Raw genomic sequence first — 19,269 nt, 5'->3', positions numbered from 1 at the left:
GTGACAACAGCTTGTTCGGATCTACGGCGGCAGGGTATATGCTTCTCTGGTGCAGGCCTGTGTATGCACTGTATTTCTCATTTAGAATATTCCCCTTTTGGGAGTCAGGTTTGTTAAGTGTGTATGAAGGCCGAAGCTCGTCTGATTGTGGTGCCCCTGCTCTCAGATGTGGGATTAGCACTAAAATAGCCCCTTTGTGTACCAGTTTATAGTGTGGTGCATAAAGGGGTCTGCAGGGGAGCCGTCTGGAGTCACCTGAAAACTGCACTGCTGTCTTTTTATACCTGTGACAGATTTGGAGAAACTTGAATATCCAGGACCTGAATGATAGGAAAATGCAACTTTTATCCGGTTTTGTTTGTGTTGATTGTTGTGTTATTTGGGGAGGTTTTTGTTGTAATTTAGTTTTTGGCTTTTTATTTTTGTCTTATTTTGTAGCAAAGAAGTAAACGAGGAGGTTGGTCCAAAGGAAGAAAAAGGAAGAAACCTCTTCGAGACAGCAATGCACCCAAATCCCCCCTTACAGGATATGTTCGGTTCATGAATGAGCGTCGAGAACAGCTTCGAGCCAAAAGACCAGAAGTCCCGTTTCCAGAAATCACAAGGATGTTAGGCAATGAGTGGAGTAAACTGCCTCCTGAGGAAAAGCAGGTAATACTTCCTATTCTTGATCCTTTCCTTGGGTTTTGATTATATCTCCAAAATAACTTCTGTCAGAAAAGCAAAAAGGATGGGCGATAAATTCCTCGATTTTGTCAGTGGCTAAGAGACCAGAGTAGCAAGGTTTCCTTTCTCTGACACAGTGGCTTTTCACACTCTTTCAGCGTCTGCTGCAGGCATGTGAGCAGGAAGGGCTGACTCTAGGGTCCCCTTCAACCAAAGCAGCCCCACTTTGACTTGATTTGTATGCTGACAGTTCATACTTTTATAAAAAGTGGCTCAGTATTAAGAAATCATCAACATAATTTATTCCACCAAATTAAATGAAGAAGAGTCATGAGTTAAATGAGAAAAGGTCAGCGATAAAATTCTGCTGTTCACATAGGACTTTTGTTTAGGAAAAAGATTTTACTGCTTTAGTAAATTTTTTTAACTAGAGTTCTGAGAGATTTAACATACTATGGAAAAGAAAGAAAGAATTACTTGAATTCTTTCTCCTCTAAGACAGAAACTAACCATGTTGCCAAACTGAAACAAATCCATTCGTTAGAGAGATTTGAGAGGAATTAAGGACAAGATAGCCACAAACTGGCTGAAATGCCACAAAAGCCAGGCAATGCCAATGGTTGTGGGAGTGGCTTTGAGTTCAAAGTTCCTAGCTTTCTCATATGAAAGACATCTATATTACCATGTCTTTATACTCTTTTAAAGGAATTCCAAACAGACTAAAGCCATATTAACAAATACTCTCAGGAATTAACTGAATTCAAAAAATTTCAGAGAGATCAGATTAAGTTGCAACTATGAACCCTGCGTGTGTGGTAGCAAGCTAAGAGAGCGCAGTGCATACCATCCGCTGTGCTGGCTCCAGTGTTCACAGGGTTCAAGAGCTGGAGTAACTAGGTTACTCTTTTCAGTTTTTTACTTCAAAATTAATACATGTTCATTGTTTAAAAATTTTTCAGACATTACAGAGGTATATATAAAGCAAAAGTAACACTAGTCAATCTCCAGGGATAACCACTGTTAGGTAGGGAAAGGGTTTTTGTGCTTGTTTTTGTTTGCAACTTTTTATTTGAAAATAATTTCAAATGTACAAAAAATTACAAATATAGAATAGTCCGAAGAATGCCCAAATACCCTTTACCCAGATTCACCTTTTGTTTACACTTCTTATCCCATACTCCCCTGGGCAAACCCACAGACATTCACATTCGCTCTCTCACACACACGCGCGCGCGCGCGCACACACGCACACATACACACACACACAATTTTTTTCTGATTCATTTGAGGGTAGGTTACATACAGCATGGCCTTTTACCCCTAAATATTTTAGTGTGCATTTCCTAATAGACCTGTTGTCTTACATACCCTTTCAGATAGTTATCAACTTTATAATTTTATATTAACATAGTACTTTTATCTAACTTACCATCTATATTCCAGTTTTGTCAGTGGACCAACATCATCCCTTTATAATATTTTTCCCCTCCAGTTCAGATTCTAGTCCAGGGTCAGGGTTTGAGTTTAGTATCTTGGATATTTCCACCGCCTTTGTCTTTCATGACATTGATAATTTTTAAGAATATGTCTCCTCCTCTTCCTCCCCCTCCTTTTTATTTACTTTTAACAGATCGTTCCTCAAATTGCATTTGATGTTTCCTCTTGATTAGGTTGAGGTTGTCAGGCATTCTTGGTCAGAGTGCTGCATAGGTGGTGGTATGTCCTTCTCAGGGTATTACATGTACAGGTACACGATGTCCTTTTATTTCTCATTATAATGGTCATTTTACTCACCTGATAAAGTGTTTTTCTTCTCTCTTATAATTAATAAGCAGTCTATGGAGAGACATATAAAGAACATGCAAATAGTCTTTTCCATAACAAAATCTCCACCTAGAGTCATTCATTGATGGCTTCTGCCTGATCTAATAGTTACCATGATGGTTGCAAGATGAGTTTCCAGCTCTGCCACTCCCTCCTCATTCACCAGTTGGCCCTTGGCGTTCTAATCTAAGCAGAAGCCCTCCTCCTCCCCTATTTATGTATTCGTTTATTATTTATTATTGGTATGAGCATATGGCTTATAATTTTATTACTGTACTTAAGTATGTTGGTACTTAAATTGCCCCAGGTTCAGCCAGTTGGTGTTTCCTACATCTGGCTCTTGTGTGGGACAGGTTTTTGACATAATTTCTGACTCTAGTGTGTGTTCATTTAGAAGCAGTATTTTTATACTTTATTTCTTAAGCCTAATTAATGAATGAGAAAGACAAGGTATTAAACAAAATCATCCTGGTAGATGAGTGAGCTTTGTCTCAGTGGTTACTAGCACAAGTAACAGGTAGAGGTCATCACAGGTGTAGGTAGAGGCGCTCATGCTTGTCTCCTAGGGGCCATAAGATGAAGCCATCCTTTTTTATGTTCTTTGCATCTCCTGACTTGAATGCTCCACTCTTCTGACTTTTAAAAGGCCAGTGCTGATGTATGAGATCGTTCCCGCAGAATGGGTTGGGAATAGAGGAACAAAGTAGTATTCCATCCTTTCCCATGGGAAGACTAGGTGTGCCTATGTGGTGTTCAGTCCTCTTGAGGATTCTGTTAGCCAAGTGCAGTTCTGTCTGTAGGATTAGAGGAATAACTATAATCATCCTCTTGTGAATTTTTTATGAGAATAATCTCAATAGAACTGATCTTCATTAAATTAGAAAAGATAATAAATATTCTAAAAAGTCAAAATCACATATTTCATTTGTAATTGAGAGATTATATTTTATTCTACTCATGATTTTTTTTTGTTCTCCCTTAAAGCTGATTGATTGAATACTTTCCTTCCTGTGTTGTATTAGTCCTCTGTTTCTTCAAGTAGTTCATTGATATTTACCTAAATAAGATCTGTTTCTTGAAAATAATTCCACATCTCTCTCGTAGCGCTATCTTGATGAAGCAGACAGAGATAAGGAGCGGTACATGAAGGAGCTGGAGCAGTACCAGAAGACGGAAGCCTACAAGGTCTTCAGCAGGAAAGCCCAGGACCGGCAGAAAGGCAAATCTCACAGGCAAGGTATCAGAACCGGAACCTGATGTATTTACAGTACGGTGTGCATGGCAGAATGTCACTGCTACGCACCTACTAGTACAGTGATAAATATAAAAGACAAATTTTATCATTTCTCTATTATACTACATTTACTTAAAAGCATCATCTTGGAGTTTTGTTAAAATCACATTTCTCTCATTTAGGAATTTCAGTTGGTTTCCATATCCAGGATCAGCAATTTGGCTTGTGCTTTTAGACCCCTTTTGGTTGTGCTCTTTTTCCCCTAAATCCCAGTTTAGGCATTCCTCTGTCTCTAAACACTCTATTTACTAAACTACGTAAATGCCTTTCTTTTAACACCTCAAGCCTTTCATGTGCCATTTTTCCTGGTCCACAGTGATCATCGTTTTAATTCACTCATATCTGCATATGTTCAAAGGTATTGAACACACCTTCTTGCATATCAGGCTCTCATCTAGGCATTAAGGATGCAACGGTGAACAAGGTAGACAAGATCCTACTCTTCCTGGATCTTCTGTTCTCCATTAAAATTGTTTATCACACCCTTAAAATGATGGCTTCAAGTTCCCCTTCTTCAGGAAACACTGCCAAAGAAGCCCTGCCCACAACCAGTCTGTCGTTCCTTAGCCATTGCATCTTCTCCACATTTGGGTATCCTGCCTGCTAAACTAGAGTGCAGACAGCCTTTGGCATGTGTTTCCTGTCTACTCTCCCACCCTATTCTCCTCAAGGTAAGAACTGTGTCTGCTGTTTCTCATATCTAATTGTGTGACCTGTAACTACGGGTTCCCTTTAAATTTTGTTGACTAACTGATCAAAAAGCCATGAGAGAAAATATGTTGAGAGCTGACGTATACCAGCAGTTTTTGTAGTGTGGCCTGGTCATTTGCTTAGGTTTTTGTTATTGTTTTATTTTCTTTTTCAATTTAATATTCTCTAATTCTCTCATATTTTTAGATGCAGCCCGACAGGCCTCTCATGATCATGAGGTAATTAACTTTCTGTCTACATATCACATATCTGTTTATAATAATGTTGCTGTTTGAAGTTGTTCTTAAACTATATTTTATTGAATGGTGAAGTATTTCCTATCCCATAATTCAGATTGTGGGTGAGTTGCTTTAACTCAAGGATTATTAGAATATGGCAGACATTTATGTATTGAATCTGTCCTTGAACTACAGCCCCTAACTCCAGTCTTTCCTTGTGGTCCAAGAACTTTATTGGCTTTAAATGCTGAAGATGGCTGGAATTTGGAGTGAGTTATAGAAATAAGGACAAGCTGAAAGCTGTAACTTAACCATAGTTTATCATCAACAAATACCTACTCTGACTCTCAGGGAATCCAGCACTTGGTTGAAATGAACTATTCAGCTATAGTGTTGACAGAGCCCAGGTGACAAAATCTTGGTTCCTAGCTCACCAGCACATATTTGTTTACTGGCCTTTTCCCCTCCATATGATTTAGCTTAATCAGTAGAATTTAGGACTGTGTTTAGGCTGTGCTACATAGAGAATTTTAAATATATAGGTAGCCTGTAGTTATAAGAAAATAAGATTCGTGGTAATTCCATGCTTTATTTATTTTATTTTTTTTGTAGTCTAAGATGTGTATTGTGGTAAGTTTTTTATTGAAGTATAGTTGATATACAATATTATATTAGTTTCAAGTGTACAACACAGTGATTCAAGTTATATGCATTATTAAATGCTCACTCCAATTAGTGTAGTTACTGTCAACATAGAAAAATGTTGCAGAACTATTTTATCTATATTCTCTATGATGTACTTTCAACCACATGACTAATTTATATTGTGATTATGGTTTTGTGCCTCTCTATCCACTTCACCTATTTCACCCACCCACTCCATAATTCCGTGCTTTAAATGCTTAATGACTCCTCCTTGCTTCCAAATCACGTGTAAACTCAGCCATCAGGGTCTTCTGTAATTAAGTCCTAACTCCCTTTCCAACTGCTTAACTCCCGTATTTCCCGCGTGTATCTTACACACTTGGAGACCCTGACTGCCCGTTGTCCTGCAGGTGCCCCGTCCTTCTCATTCTTGGGCCTATGCTCACAGTCACCCTTTCAGGAGAATACTTGGCCTCCGTCACTCATTTTTCCACCACCCCCTCCTCCATCACCTCATTCTGCATATCATTCATCAGACACTATTTCAAGTTCCATTTCCTCCTTTAAACTTTCCCTGTTTCCTCCAACTTCCTGTAACCCGCATAGCTCTGTTTCTCATACTCACTCAGTGATCCGACTAAGGGGTTGAGGCTATTCAGGTGCTTCTACTATTCACACTCTTGGATTGTAAACTCTTTGAGGACGTGCATTGTCTAGTTTCTGTCTTTTACCTAACCTCATACCACCTAGAATGACACCCTTGCATGGAGGAGGTCTCTTCCATAAATACTTACTTATTTTTATACAAAACCCATTTGTTGAAATAACACTGGAAATTAACACAAAAAGAATTTTCTGGTGTACTCTTTAGCGTGTTACTTGGTTTTCTAAATCAAGGAAAGCATTTCTTCAGAAAAATAACTTATTTATCTTGGGATTGTAGTTCTCAAACCTAACTTGGCATTTGTGACCTTCAAAGCAAAGAAAACATTTAGATTCACAAGTCTAATAGATTTGTTACTATCCATGAATTATAAAGTGAGAATAATAAACAGCAGCATATTGTTCTTCATATAAATCCTATATGAATGTAGGTATGTGTGATATCTCTGTGCTCCAATTAGGATGAAATATTAGGATTTGTTTTTGCTTGAGAAGCTGTATATATACCTTATATTTAAATCATAATCAAATAGTGTTACAAGCTATCCATATCGCCAGATGCTTGTATTTCTCCCTTCCTTTGTCTGTGTGCCCACCCACCAATCTCATGAAATTTCCATACTTCTTTTCCCAATTAAGCATCATTTATGGCTTATGTATCCTTAATGGTACAAAAGAGAATTTGCCAGTAATATAAAACATTGGAGCTCACATTTTCTAGTCAACAACTAAATCCTTTCATCCCTGGCCAATACCATATATGACATTTTTGTCTTCAAATAACGTTGATAGTTGCAGTCAGAAAATATTTAGATTTACTTAGTCATAGAAGCTGCTGTTGAAGATTTGAGGAAAGCTTTTTATTAAGGTACATTATTTAGTATGATACAAACTTCTATGATTTATGAAAAAGAGTAAGTCTCTATGTGATTTCCCTGTTTCAGGATTAGACACATGTTAACCAAACAAAAAAAAGGAGAGATTAGGTGGGAAGCCAGCAGTAATTTCTCAACTGTACATAAAATAGGCTCCTTAAATCTGTGTGTCGGTGTGTGCACATCAGGGTACAACTCTCTTGGAGATCCAGTTAATGCCCCTCACTTTATCAGTTTTTATTTTTCATTAAATAACATCTTCCCTAAGCTAGGTAATCTCAAAACAATTGCAGTAAAAAAGAACTGATTTGACAATTTTTACACATAGTTACCCAGTAATTTCCTCACATAAAACTTCTTAGTATAATAGTTTAAAAAATTAAGAAAGCATTATGTGTAAAAAGCAAGCACAGGAGGCCCCTTTGAAAGGGGAACTGACTCAGGCCTTAAAGATGGCCCGGGTCTTGTGGGGCATCTCAGGGTGGGTAAGTTAATGAAGGAGCAGAGCTGGGAATCAGTTATTAAAAGAGCAGGTATCTTGCAAAGTACCTAAACATCATTCTAAATTCTAGATTCTAAATATATACTTATTTGCCTTTACCTAACCTATTAAGAGTGAAATGACAAATGTGATAGAATAGTCTTCAAGCTCACCTCAAAAATATCTTAGGTAAAACCTCAGAAATCCTCTCAACTGACCCTTCATTTTTCCATTAAGGAAAGTGATTTACCCATGACAGGAAAGAACTTCCCCAAAATCACTTACTGAATTAGTAGGAGGCAGAAGTGAGGCTGAGACCCAGGCCTCCATATCCCAGTTATGGAATAAATTAAACAGTGTTGAAAGGTAAAATGAGCCTGGTTGCCTGAGTTATCAGCAAAATTTATTGCCAGTTAGAACCGATTTGGTTTGCGTATAGTAAAGAAATCTGTCATGTTCCTAAGTGGATCTTGGATTCCTAAAGCTGTGTTAAGGAGGCAGATACTAGAGAGTGCACGTCAGAGCTAATGCTGACCTGGAAGCCATTCAGGCTGTTCTGCAGAACAGTGGGACACTTCAGCCTCCTACGCAATATGAGCGTTCCCCAAAGTAAAGGACACTTGAGAGAGGCATATCACACTATGAAATTCTGGCCCTGAGCCTAGATCACAGCAAAATAGGTTCAGTTCAAAAAGGCTTTGTTCTTTTACCCTCTGCTCAATATATAGAAAGAAAAACCTACATGAAGAGCATTTTTGCTCCTCTCAAATCAAAAGCCAGCCCATTAGACCCCAGGAGTCAACTAATGTTACCCTCAAGAAAGCCTTTACATGTCATGTGAGGACTAAGATAGAAACAATAATTTTGTTTCTCCTTTAATTTATGAGAAATGACAAAATGACACTTAGCCTAAGCAAATTAGAACCTTTCAATGAAGAGGTAATGAAATCCTTATGATTTTAATCCCTTGAGTGATCCTTAGAGCAGTTTAAGTACATCCAAGCCCCAGGAGGATCCTCCCCGTGCCAAGTAATGTGCTCAGTAATGGAAGAGTGCTGATAGTTTTTACTACCACTCCTCCGTTAAGTAAAATTGCTCTGCTGCCTTTCAGAGACTGAACAGTTTCATTTAATTGCTCTGGTGTGTCTTATGTCGCACTAGGAATCTGGGCCAAGGGGCAGTGTGTTAATGCATCTGTGCCGTGCCGTCCTCTGCCCTTACGTAGTTTGTTTGGTTTGGGCTGCTCTGGCAAAGAGAAGAGACCTACTTACCTGTCTGAGGATAATCCAAGACCTTGGAGAGGGTTCCTGGGACCATTGTAATGGGAGCCAAGCATCCCCACCTCCCCATCTAACTGGCAGATGTTTAGACATATGGCTAGGTAATTGATCTCCTAACAAGTTGATGCAATCAAATAAGAGATTGAACAAGGTAGGATAACTTTGTCCTCAGTTGCTTATGAATTTACACTTAGAACTTTTAGGCCTTTACATGTTAAAATTGTGTGTCACTTAAGTTTTCTGTTTTCCTCCACCAACCCAGTAACAGAGTTAAAGCATAAGGTAAGCCAGTAGAGCAAGAGAAAACCTGTGAAGTATGTCTAAGATCCCTCTGGAACCAGCCTTTCTTGCCTGCCCATACATTAGCTCTCTTTGAAACCAACTAGGAACTGGTTCGAGGTAGAGCTTTGCCTGTTAAAACTGGGGCTATTGATGATCATTTTGTTGTTTATTTTTTCAGACTTGCATTTGAGATGTCTCTCTTGATCAGCTGCCACTGGCAGGGAATCTCACACAGCGCAGCCTCCTTAAATGGCAAACACTGGTGTGTGGGCAGAGGCCTGGCGTCTGAATCCACAGGCTCCAACAGCTTAGCTGCTCTGCTGGGCACCAAATCATATTTGCTTTCAAAGATAAAAGACTAGCAGCAAGAATAGAAAAGACACATTCTATCTCTGGCTGTAAACATTTTTATAGGAATTATGTCTAGAGTTTGGTAAACTGTACTCTATGTTATAAAGATTTTGAAATCTTCAGGTTTCAGTACCAATTTCTCCAGTACTCATTTTCCATTGTTCTCTGTACTATCATATATCGTATATTATTCAAGATTTTAAACACAGCCAAGACACTTATAATTTATATTCATAATGCTTTCAACTTCAAACTCATTGTAGAAATGGCAGCCAAAGCACCTTGAAATTGACTTCATTCTTAAGGATCATTATGGAATATTTTTTTGTAGTAGTTTTGTAAGACTTATTTTTAATGTTTATTTTTAAATTCACCAGTTAGTGGTGAATTGATTTTAGGCACATCATCCTTGACTTTCTCATTTCTAGAGCCTAGTTATTTCTGACTTCTTGATTTTACTTGCTTTTCTTTTGTTGAAGAAAGTCTGAAAGATCCCCAATTATAATCTGCCCCTGTAAATAAATAAAGTGGAAGTACCAGTGGAATACCATTAGTGTTGCTCATGGCTGGCATACCACTGCTCAAGTTCTTATTGTCCACTCTGCAGATTTTGTTGGAGAGTCCTATCTCAGTGAGCATTTTACCTATATGACCAACAGAAGCAACCAAAAAGACACCTAGAATTTTCCTTTCTCCATTCCTCAACCACTTTCACACCTGTATACTATTGACTATTAAAAGGACAAAGCTGAAAAATGGCTTCCAAACTCTCCATTAGGGAGATTTATGTGGGTTTGTTTTCAACTTTCTTATTGCACAGCATAGCACACCTGACCTGACAGAACTGACTGCTTACCCTGCTTGGAGTCTGTGAAAATCCAGCTCCAGTGGTGAGGTGAATGCATTTCCCTCACAGCTTCACCTGGACTGGAAACTGCTGCTCTATTAATAATTTCTTAAAGGGCATGACCATTGTGCCTTCAGACACTACCTATTTAATTTGGCTGCTGTTTAAGATTAACTGTTCTGTTACTCTTCATTCACAGAAAGAAACAGAGGTAAAGGAACGGTCTGTTTTTGACATCCCTATATTTACAGAGGAATTTCTGAACCACAGCAAAGGTGATTACTGAAGTTTGTTTTGTGTTCATCAGATCTGGGGCAGGGTCTCAGGAGGAATTCATTGCTCAAAAGCAGTGGCAATGATATTCCAGACCCTAGGACTAATCTGGAAGAAGAAAACTGCTTCTATTTCACTACCAAGTAGTAATGGTAGCTGATTCTTAAAGACTGAAGGAAAGCTAGGCCAGTGTTGTTAGAGCTCCTTTGGTCTCTGGATCAAAAGAAAGAAATGTACATCACTAATTCATTTGCTTTCAGACTCTTAGCCTGAAATCCTTTGTACAAATAGAGCTTACGTGGGTGTCCAAAATAAAAAGAAAAGAAAAGCTGACCCTTTTGCAATAAAATGGGGACCCACAGCTATGCTTGCCCCATCTCCCCAGATCTGCTCGTTAAACTCCTCGGGCTTCTCATGGCAGTTTTAAAAAACAAAACAATCAAAAATACTGGAGATTGCAACTGTTTTGCAATCTTAAGTATAGAATATGACCAGCTTTAAAAATTAAAATAGGGAGAATTTAAGAATTAAAACGGTCTGGGGAGCCAGGCGTTTCGTTGCTGACGTTGCTATCTGGAAGGCCGCCGTGAGAGCAGGGCTGCGAGGCTGGGTGGCCAATCGGAGGCAGCTGAGCGGGACCTCCCCGTAAGGGGCGCTGGGAATCCGGAGAGCCGCCTGCTCACACGGGCGCCCGGGGGGCGGTGTGTCCCCAGCCCGGGAGGCGGAGCTCCGCCAGCTGCGCAAGGCCAACATGGAGTTCGAGGAGAGGAACGCGGCGCTGCAGAAGCACGTGGAGAGCATGCGCACGGCCGTGGAGCGGCTGGAGGTGGACGTGGTCCAGGAGCGCGGCCGCAGCGCCGTCCTGCAGCAGCACCTGGAGACCCTGCGGCAGGCGCTGGCCAGCAGCTTCGCGGGCGTGCCCCTGCCCGGTAACGCCGCCCCGGCCGGGGCGCTTCGGTGGTGGGGCGGAGGCGCGGGAGGAAAGTCCGTGCGGCGGGGCTTTTGGCCCTAAGAGTTTGCTGTGGGTCAAGTAATAGAGGCTCAGTATTGGCTAAATTCAAAATTTCAGGCTCTTGGGTCATTTAATTTTTCTCCAATTATATTGTAATATAATTTACTTTCTATTAAGCTTAATTTGATACTCAGAACAATGGAAACTGAGTAATAAATCCTGAATAGAGCACTTTTTTTAAAGTGTGTTTGCTTGCTTTGTAATTTTGTTTTAATGGGAAGGACGACGAAAACAAACCCTAGTATTTCTTACAAACCCTTTCATTACGAGAACAGTCACAGCAGAAGCTGGGGGTCTCTGACCTGCATATGTGCTACTCCATCTATGATATAGCCCTTCGGAGTGTGGGGGTTAATTCCAGTTCTCTGAGGCCTGAAAGTCTCTTTTCTGAATTTGAAATCTCGTCTGTGGAGCAGACCACATGAGAGTCACCATTTCTTTTGCTGTGGATTCACTTAACTATGTTATGGCCGAACTGAATGGAAGGATTTTCTTACCTTCTTTTATCTTACTTCAGGAAGTGGAGAGACACCTACAGTGGACACCATTGACTCATACATGAACAGACTGCACAGTATTATTTTAGCTAATCCCCAAGACAATGAAAACTTCATAGCCACAGTTCGAGAAGTTGTGAACAGGCTTGACCGTTAGGGAATGGTGAGTGCTCACTGACAGGAAACCTACGTGCCGGCGCATCATCAAAAATAAGATAGTGTGAGACTTTATCAGTACTACTAAAGTCCTGTAATTACATTGAATAAATGTGTAGGAGACTTAAGAAAGATTCCTGTTGCATGGTTGCTGAATGTAGTAAATAATGTTAGGAAACAGAATCAAGACAGTTTTTTCTCTTGTGTACCTCAGCACTGTTTAATGGAAAGAGCATGATTTTTGTGGTTAGACCTGGGTTGCAGTTCTGTCAGTTATGAGCTGTATTCTAAGGTGTTAGTTTTGAAGAATAAGTGAGAAATTTAAAGGAAATCACCCCCAAAACAGCACTTAGAACAAAATAAATGTCAGTTATTCCTTTTCCCTGGAAAATATTGATGATCACTTACCATAGTAGTCAGCAACAAGACATTGTATGTATATAAGCCTAGATAAGTAAGAAGCTTTCATTCACAATTCAGTATCAGAATAACTGTTATATGTTAAATGTTGATGTGGACTAACCTTACAGTGAAACAGTTAATGCCCTGATTAAATAGACTGAAAAATAAACCATCAATAAGCAAAGAGATAAGCGTGAAAATAAGCTTTTAAAAATTAGATTTAACAAATAACTACTAGAATTTGTTATGTCCTTCTAGAAGAGAAAAAAGAACATTTCCAGAAATGACCTGCCCACATAAACTTATATCCAGTTATCAGGTATCATTTCTTAAATGGACTGGTATTTGTTCACTCAAATTCCTAGAGATAGGTGCCCTTTAATGTGCCATCCCACAGAACTAGCATCCCTTTGGTTCGCAGGTCCACACCCACAGATCCATACACAAATTGTGTAGAAATCCTAGGCTTGGACCATACGGGAGGGGCCATACATGGGTGCTGAAACAAGAGTGCACAGCAGGATATGCTCCTTAGAACAGTCAGTACTTATCTGTTGGATCCTTATTTATCTGTCCTGAGTGCACATGAGCTCACTCATTTGCATATTCAGATTCTAGCATGACTTGGACCTTGAGCAACATGTATAAGAATAAATAAAACCCATGATTCTTTATCTAATGAGGCAACATCTGCTAACAGAGACAAAAACCGTAGTCGTTCTCCTCCTCGGTCATGCCCTTGATGGCGACTGTATGAGGCAGTTCGTTGCACTTGAGGCTCAGCTGTGCTGATGGGGAAGGAGTGCCACCCTTCTGCTGAGTAGCCAGATGGACCGGGCGAGCCTTCGACGAGACGGCTGGTCTCCCTGCAGAACAGAGGGGCTTCCCTGCTGCTGTTCATGAAGGGAGCAGCTCGTGAGTCGGGGCCTGGGATTTTCAGGAGCCCGTCAGTGCTCTTGTGGGCTTGGAGAGGGAGCCCCGGGAGAGACAGCGCGGAGATTGTGGAATCGGTCATTGACGACGTGGTGTCTCCTGTACATACAGGGCAGTTGCTGCAGATTTTGAGCCAAAAGTGGTTTTCTATTTTGGTTATTTTGCCATTAAGACTCTCCTAAAGCTTTACCCATCTTTAGGATATGAACTGTAGTGTCTGCTTTCTGTGGTACCTTTAAAAACCTAGAATGTGACCATTTTCCTTGATTTTAACCTGCAAATACTTTGCTGTTAAAGAAAAAATACCTAAGAATGTAAAACAGTTTATTACTGCAGATTCTTACAATCTAGCCATGCAAACGTAACTAAGAGTGGATATTCCCCACACCCCCCAAAACTGTCAAATGAAACAATTATAAAGACTATGATTAATACTAGCTTGGCCTCATTATACAAATATGTACAGACAGCAAGGCCTGATCTCCCCAGCATTCGTGGTGCCATGAATTCCTCTGCCTTGACTTTGGCAAAGATTTCATCCATTGTCAGGAGCCAGTGAGTGAAGGAAAGCTAATGGTCTGCAGTTTTGACTTGCATAATCAGAGCTATAGGAGACCTTTAGAAGTCCCAACATTTTGCATTTGAAGAAACTGAGTCCTGAAGAGGTGAAATGCCTTGCCTGAAAATCCCTGAGTAGATGAGTGCAGAACCCAGGACTAGATAGAGCACATATGTAGGAGGTGGGGCGGGTATAAGGGGAAGGCACTACAAAGTCTTAGAATGAGCGCATTATGATAAATAGGAGGTAAATAGAAAAAAATTACAATCCAGCAATTATAATATTGTGACATTCTGGTCGGTCCATTTAAAAATTATTTTTATAGATAGACAATGGAAAAATTACCCCAGCAGTCATCTTTCTTTTGTACCTAACAACTAGAAAAAAGTGGTTGCTGTGAGGTGATCTTATATTGAGAGGTGACTGCTTGATATCAAAATCTACGTGTTGCTTGATTTCAGTTGAAGCAAATGATAAATGTTTAGCTGTTTGAGGATTGAAAAAAATCTTATGTGATTGAATTTTTATCAGTGTAAGAACATTTATTGATCATATGCACACAATACATTTCCTGTACATGCAGAGATCCTCAGCTTCATACTTGAAGAAAATTGGTTTTGAGTGACTAGGCATTCTTTGGACTAGAGTACTAATTTCCCGTCATCAGATTGTTCCCTGGTAGTTACTTGTCTGTGTGCAGCCAATGATCTTCCTACCTCCCCATTGCTACTGAACTGGAGCCAGGGCCAATATTCTCATCGAAACAGCATCTAAAACATCTCACTGAGGTTGGCTTTTGTTTACACACACCCTGCCCCTCGCTTTGGCCCTTCTGAAGATAGAACAAAGGGTTATTTTAGCCTGTAAGCCCTAACTCATTCTGAGGAGTGCTTACCTTTCGGGTATCTTTTTTCCCCCTTCCCAGGTCTACAGATCTTAGAGCTCCATAAGTGGTTTTACTTGTGAGGAACGAGAAGCCATCCGTGGAAATTTGAACTGCATGGAGGCAGAGAGGGAGTACAGATTACTCTGCATGTGGAGGAATTATCAGTTATGAGTTCAATGCCTTCACCCCAGGAAGCCACAGAGGGGAACAGCGAAAGGAACATGGACATGAACTTCCTGTGGAATTGTCCTTGTACAGCTTTGAAAGTGTACAGCCACTCTCCCAAGTCTTCAGTTTCCTAGCGTCTGCATTTCTGTGGAAGAGGATCTGCATTTATTCTGCTGACTAGAGGACCCTGAATGACATCTGGGCAGGAAGGAAGCCTCATTGTTCTCCTTCAGACTGGACCCTTTTATCAGTGGCACTCCGGTTTTCTTACCTAGGTGTCACTTTTTTTTTAATGCCTTCTGAGGTTATTTTTTTATTCCCTTCATCCCCACTAGGTTAAACATCTCCATTTTCTGACCTCTGGGCTTTGTAGCTCAGCAGGGGCTCTGCAGGAGAGTTTTCTCTCATGGGGCAGGCCCAGCCTTCTCCCGTCACCCTTCTGCTGTTTGCCGAGTGTCCTGTGGAGCCAAGCTGTTCTGTTTTGTTTTTATGCTTGTTTTGTTTCTTGCCCATGCGGCACTCGGTGGGTGCCATCCCTCCTGGGGGCTCGGTGACTGCTGCCCCCAAGGAGAATGGCCTTTCCTTCCTCCTCAGTCCCTCCTGCTGTTTGCGGAGCTTCGCTTCTGCACACACGGGGTCCCAGTCCCACAAGGCTCTCATTTTCCCATCCGTGGGCAGTGTCCCCTGGAACATTTTGCTGAGGAAAAGGTCACCCGTAACAGGAGAGAATGGGAAAAGTCATTTCTCATTTGGCATTTGAAAAAACCCCAAAGTTTATCATAAATGAAAACTGAGGGAATCCCTGTTTTAGATGGTCTGATTGATGGGTATGGATAGGTGGGCACATCATTCAAAACAGGCTCCTGAGCTGCCAAAAAAAAAAAAAAACAGAGGAATTCCCATGTCCTTTGTCTTCCTTCTGTAGCCGTTAACAGCAAAATCTGTGTCAAAAGGACACATTTCCCTTCCTTCTTCCCGCTTATTTACTAAGTGATTTTTTTTTTTAACACCAAAAGTGAAGAGGGTTTTCTGCTTCTCACGTCAGGGTTTTGTTTTGTTTTGGTGCTCTAGAGCACGAGGCTGACAGTTGGAGCTGAGATCTTTGGAAGCAAAGCGGGGCATGCTGAGCCCATTGTCTGGGCACCACGCCACTGAAGTAGGTGGAAGCACTGCCCCCTCACAATATGCTCCCAAGGTAGGGTGCAAGCCGGAAACCCCTGTCACGGTGCTACACCGTCCTGTCACCTCGGCATCTCCTGACCTGATTTCTTCATTAGCCCAGAGGAAATAACAACAAAAACCTTTTCTTAAAATGTCTTAGGTGGAGACGCATCAAATTTTCATGTACTAAAGCCACATACTGTCCCTTGGCAACTTTTTAGAATAAGAGCCCATCATTATCCGATGCCGTAAATCTAGTCAACCACTCACGTGCTGTTCTGTATTTTCCCGTTTTCCTGCTCTCACCTGGTCCCTGTCACTTCTCTCAGACTCCTTGCCTAAGTTCAAGCTGGAACATACTGTCTGTGGCAGAAGGACACTCGAGCCGGTTCTGAAGTTTGTGTCTGCTTCCTGCCAGACCCTTCCTCTCTGTTTCTTCTTTGTGTTTTGTGCTGCTTTGTTACCAGGACTGTTGACTAGGAAAGGCTGTGACTTGGTCCAGAGACCATCACTCTCCTGACTATAGATAGGGTGCCCGCCATTGACTTGAAACACTCGCATATTTAGGAATGCCCAAGGTTTTGAGAGAGACCACGGGCTGAAATCATTTTCACAAAATAAACACCTACTTTTGAAATGCTGGCTCTCCGAGTAGCTACACACCTGACTGGCGGCTGGGATTCAGCTGCCACAGAAGTGCCAGGTTTAGTAAGGCGGCTCTGTGTTGCCTCCCCTCAACTCTCCGCCCGGCCGGGAGGTGGTGAATGAGCTACAGGCTAATGCCATGCCCCATTCAAGTTTCCCAATAAACTTGTAGATACTGCTGCACTTACACGTTCTTAAGAAATAAATTGTTGCCTATTCAGTGTTACAGATTTGTTTTATTAAAACACAAGGAGCAGCTGGGGAAAGTGAGACAAAGTATTTTATTTCTGACAAATTTTAGAAAAATGTGCACATTTGTTTGGAACTGTTGAAATGCCAAGTTTTCTGTACAAGTGTTTTTGTAATTAAACTTATAGATCTTTGTTTTTTAAGAAGTGGGTATGCTTGCTTGACATTTGCCTCATTAAAACTTTTCTATGGTGAATTTACCTGATTCAATTTTACCTGCATTGCAATAAAAAAAAGTCCTACCTTGTCCTTTTCATCTTAGAGACTTTGTCAACTCTACGTTAACCATCAAGTCTGTTAATGCTTTTAAAATAGTAACATTCATTTTACGATTTGTTTATTCAAAATGTGTCTTAGCCTTTGAGAGTTCAGCTCTGTAACAGTACAATGAGTTGTAATTCATTTTAATGGTATTCTGGAGGCAACTTGAAAGAAGTATAATGTTTTTAAAGGCAATGACTTCAGTCCCCTTGACAGGAGGCTGGAAGACAGACTTAAGTCTTCCTTTTGACAGAAGAAAGAGGTAAGTTTTCCTTAAATGCTTGCTTTTAAAAATAACCATTCACTTAACCAATCAAAATCATTTTTAAAGAAAATGCGTCACCTATTTCTATCTTGCTTTTGAAATCCTAGGGATGAGGTAACCTGGCTGCCAAAGCTTCACGCCCCCTGAGTTTCCTCTTCTGACATAACATGCCTCTGCTGTCTCACACTGTTGTTACAAAGACAGAACTAAGTAACAGAATTGACCATGCTTTGGAGGACACGAAGACTTTGTTACATGAATGCCAAGAATTAGATAACCCAGGTAGTATTGGGCTTGACTGCAGGTAAGAGAAACCCAAATCAGCAGAAGCTTCAACAAGAAATGTCTCTCTCACAGAAGAGTATTCCCGTGGCTGCTAGTCTAAGACCAGTATAGAAGCTGGTTCCTTTGTCCAGGTCACCACATGGTCCAAAACAGACTTGACCATCAATCATGACTTGAAATTCCTGGCAACTTAAAGAAGAAGAGGGTAAGGACAAAATGGGCAAACTGAGATGAATCGGCACCCTTTAAAGAGTCTTCCTGGAAACCATACACAGTACTTCCAGAACTCAGTCACATGGCAACAGCTAGCTATGAGGGAAGCCAAGAAGTGTCATCGTTCCTGGGACATTATTGTTCCAAATAATAGGCGGGATTTAGTAAGGAAGGAGAAAATACAGAAAAGACAACTAACAGTTAATTTCAGACTCTGTGACTCCATGAGTGCCCTAAGGCTAGCCCTGCTATAGTAGTGAGCAGGATGCATTTTTCACTTTTGCCTTTTGGCCATCTGAGAACAGCCATGTACTTCCTTGGCACTTTTTCTTTTTTCCAAACAGCCAAAAAGTAAAAATTAGCTTCAGAGTTAGCATTTCCTGTTCCCACCTTAACTTCTCCCAACCCCTCAACAGCTGGTGGCCAGTCTTGTTTGGTAAAAGTCAACATAAATGGGATAATACTTCCCCCAGTTGTTCCCTTTCTCTAACTGATCAGCATCTGCTGGATTAAAACAACACCAGAATAATCTTTCCCTAAGGGTGGGAAATCTGAATATTGCTTGGCAGAAAAGCGCGTATCGACTTCCTGCCCTCTAAAAGAATTGCCTGCCTTGCAATGGTGAGCTCCAAGTCAAGGGCTTTTACTTTGTTCTGTTTGTTTACCTTTTGACAACATTCCTGCATTCAGAAATATACAGTATCTATAGAAATAAACATTAGCTCACATGCTAACTCATAGATCAAGATTGAAAGTTAAAAAGGTCAGGTGAGAATGTTAATGTACACCGGCTCATCCAGAAACCATTTCAGTTTGGTTTTCATGAGACCATGTGTCCACAGGGAGAAAATTTTGCCAGAGGTAGAAATGTAAGTTCTCTTATCCTAGGAAAATGTAGAAGGGAGAAGGAGCCATGAGGAAGTAAGAATGGTGTCAGGAAGTAAAGGGCAGGCGCATTGCAAATTGTCCAATAGATTTTTGTAAGCCACCTGCCAGTGGATCACTGGCAAGATGTCTTAGGTATTTAGTTAAGAATATACAAGACAGTAGGCATAGTGGTGGTCTCTTGTTTGAATCTCAAATACCCATCTGACACTTCAGTTAAGAGTTCTTTATAATCAGTTCACTTCAATGCACTATTTGGGACTACTATTTTCTATAAAAAGT

General features: G+C 40.7%; 1 protein-coding gene across 2 annotated transcripts in view; it reads left to right on the top strand.

The window, feature by feature from the left end:
• Nucleotides 1–17,274, top strand: part of HMG20A (high mobility group 20A) — a 64,718-nt gene extending 47,444 nt beyond the window's left edge. For both annotated transcript variants that reach the window (XM_017665713.3, XM_017665714.3), the window contains 7 exons: nt 439–651; nt 3,595–3,727; nt 4,682–4,713; nt 10,337–10,412; nt 11,124–11,339; nt 11,940–12,082; nt 14,895–17,274. In XM_017665713.3, the coding sequence (XP_017521202.1) occupies nt 439–651; nt 3,595–3,727; nt 4,682–4,713; nt 10,337–10,412; nt 11,124–11,339; nt 11,940–12,076 (807 nt within the window). In that variant the 3' untranslated portion in view covers nt 12,077–12,082; nt 14,895–17,274. The remainder of the gene's footprint in view (nt 1–438; nt 652–3,594; nt 3,728–4,681; nt 4,714–10,336; nt 10,413–11,123; nt 11,340–11,939; nt 12,083–14,894) is intronic.
• The last annotated feature ends 1,995 nt before the right edge of the window (nt 17,275–19,269 follow it).

Source organism: Manis javanica, chromosome 8 (genome assembly GCF_040802235.1).
Source record: "Manis javanica isolate MJ-LG chromosome 8, MJ_LKY, whole genome shotgun sequence".
NCBI lineage: Eukaryota > Metazoa > Chordata > Mammalia > Pholidota > Manidae > Manis > Manis javanica.
This window is presented reverse-complemented; position numbering and strand designations above follow the sequence as displayed.